The 2603-nt window shown below is 35.1% G+C and overlaps 1 protein-coding gene across 1 annotated transcript in view; it reads left to right on the top strand.

Annotated features, from left to right (window-relative positions):
- The window catches only part of LOC106882646 (uncharacterized), a 58039-nt gene that overhangs the window by 46943 nt on the left and 8493 nt on the right, over positions 1-2603 (top strand). The window contains exon 4 of the mRNA XM_014933390.2: positions 2436-2601. Within this exon, the coding sequence (XP_014788876.1) occupies positions 2436-2601 (166 nt within the window). The remainder of the gene's footprint in view (positions 1-2435; positions 2602-2603) is intronic.

The following is a 2603-nucleotide window of genomic DNA, read 5'->3' as shown; positions in this document are numbered from 1 at the left end:
ATATATATATATATATATATATATATACGTATGTGTGTGCATGTGTTTTTTCCCCCAACTTCGCTTGACAACCGATGCTGGTGTGTTTACGTCCCTGTAACTTAGCGGTTCGGCAAAAGAGACCGATAGAATAAGTACTAGGCTTACAAAGAATAAGTCCTGGGGTCGAGTTGCTCGACTAAAGGCGGTGCTCCAGCATGGCCGCAGTCAAATGACAGAAACAAGTAAGTAAAGAGATTATATATATATATATAGTTGGACAGATTGGGTGTGTGTTTGTATAGGAGAGAGTGACAAGAGAGAGAGACATAGAAAGAGTGAGATTAATGGTTTTGCTAACGAGACCCTTTAACCCTTGGTCTATCAGAGAAAAAGTATGTCACTAATTACCAACTAGGTCCAATGAACCCAATATTTTTCTTTTAATTAAATTTTATTCAAACTGCCTCTATTTCTTAGCTACATTATATATGCTATCAGGTGAATGAAGAATTGCTGTTTCTCACAAATTTTAATAAAGAAAATACCGTTTACAGAATATATTATACTTTTAAAAATTACAAAAATAAAGAATTACAGCTCTTCATGGCAGTGAATGCAGACAATATTGGAAAACTCTTTGCAAACATGGCTATTACAACTCTTACATGTAGTACGAGTTTTCCTGTCTTTTTTTAGGCCACACAAAGAACATCTTTTTTACTTTGTCTGAGGAATCTCAAATGAGGTTGAAAATCGTCTTCTTTTCTTGTTTGGTTGAGAAATGTTAGCGGAACTAGAAGATTGTTTGTCATGTTCTTGTTTGGCATTAACTCTAGCAAGTTCCTTTCCTAACTGAATTAGGAACTGTCTTCTTTTATCCTTGAAAATTTGTATGTGAAGCTGTTTAGCAACAATGAAAGCATTCACTGCACTTATATCAATCATGTTGAAGAATATAACCATAGGCCATCTTCGAGTCATTCTTTTGCAAGTGTATGTCCTTACCATCTTATCTAGGGTATCTGCTCCTCCTTTTGTTTTGTTGTAACATGTTATAACTTCAGGTTTCTTTTCAGCACTTTTTGAATCAGTTGAAGGCTGAGAGTGCATTGTACTCATAAGTGTGACTACATAATTTTTCTTGGGACAATAAGATAGGATCATAGAATCCTTTTGAAATCCAAATATTGTGCTGTTGGTTTCTCTTTCTTTTCCATTTGTGAAAGCACGTGGAAGTTCAACTCTGTTCTTTCTAATTGCTCCGACTAAAGTAGTTTTCTATCTAAGCAGCTTTCGAGCCAATCCTTGTAAAAAAAATTATCACAAGTTTTATTGCGACCAGTATTTTCAAGTTCTTTTAATAGGTCTTCAACAACTCTTGAACCTTGATTTATCTCTCTCCCTTTTACTGGGTCTTTTCCAGTGTAGATTTGCATTTTCCAGGAATAAGATGTTTCACTATTGAATATTACTCAAATGTTAATTCCATACTTCCCTGGTTTTGAAGTAATATAGACCCGGAATCGGTAGCGCCCTCTGAATGAAACTATTTGTTCATCAACTGTCATGTATGAAGTTGGAACATATCCATCTTGCAAATTCTGATTCCACATTTCAAATACTTCTCTTATGGACGCCGATTTATCATCACTTCTCTTTTTTCTTTCTTGCACTAGCATCATCAAAACACAATACTTGTAAAATCTGTTGAAGTCTTCCCCGGCTCATTTTTTTTTGCTGAATATTGGGTGGCCATCCTCTTGACTCCATAACTGTGTGACATTTTCATGTTTAGATTTATAAACACCTAAAAGAATAATGAATCCAATAAATTTCTTTAGATCAGAGTGATCAATTTCCTTCCATTTTTTTTGTAAACAACCTCACCTTCAACATTTCTCAATTTACGAATTACCACAAGAAGATTCTGGCGTATAAAAATAGTAAAGCATGTTTCAATGCTATCGCAAGACCTTTTAGCAAAACGGAATGGTCCACAGTCTTGTTGCACAATAATTGCAAGATGAAGTTCTTACTGCTACTTGAGTAAGACGATTAGAATGCCAAACTTCTTGTCTATCGAATTTAATTCGAGGGTCCAATGGACCCATACGGTAATTAATGTATAAAGTGAAATTTTCTAGCTTTTATAAACATGCGGGAAATTTCCCATTTGGCAAATAAAAGAGAGTCAAGAAAAAATAAGAGTCACCAGAAATCAGCAGAATCAAATAATATAAACAGTAGGAAAAAGCAACAGAAAAAACTGAAATGGGTCCATTGGACTCATTGGTAGACAGAAGGTTAGATAATTCAAAACACCAGATGAAGATATACACACATACACATACACATGCATCATTATGGAGATGCTAATATTAACATTGTGATATTAAACAACATAAAATGCATCATTAAATCCAAATGATTTTTTACTTTTGTCTCGTTATCAGTGTAAACATGTTCCAGCAATGGGTTTCAAGCGAGGAGGCTACTCGTGTCCATGTCGACCTGGGTATCGGTACCCTGTTTCAATGAAACCGCCTTGGAGGGGAATTGATATTGAGAAAGCAACAAACAAAGAATACGAAACCGGTTTTTCATGCACCAAAACCGACTGT

The sequence above is a fragment of the Octopus bimaculoides genome, chromosome 1, assembly GCF_001194135.2.
Source record: "Octopus bimaculoides isolate UCB-OBI-ISO-001 chromosome 1, ASM119413v2, whole genome shotgun sequence".
Taxonomy (NCBI): Eukaryota; Metazoa; Mollusca; class Cephalopoda; order Octopoda; family Octopodidae; genus Octopus; species Octopus bimaculoides.
The sequence above is the reverse complement of the archived record's forward strand: the minus strand, read 5'-3'. Positions and strand labels throughout refer to the sequence as shown.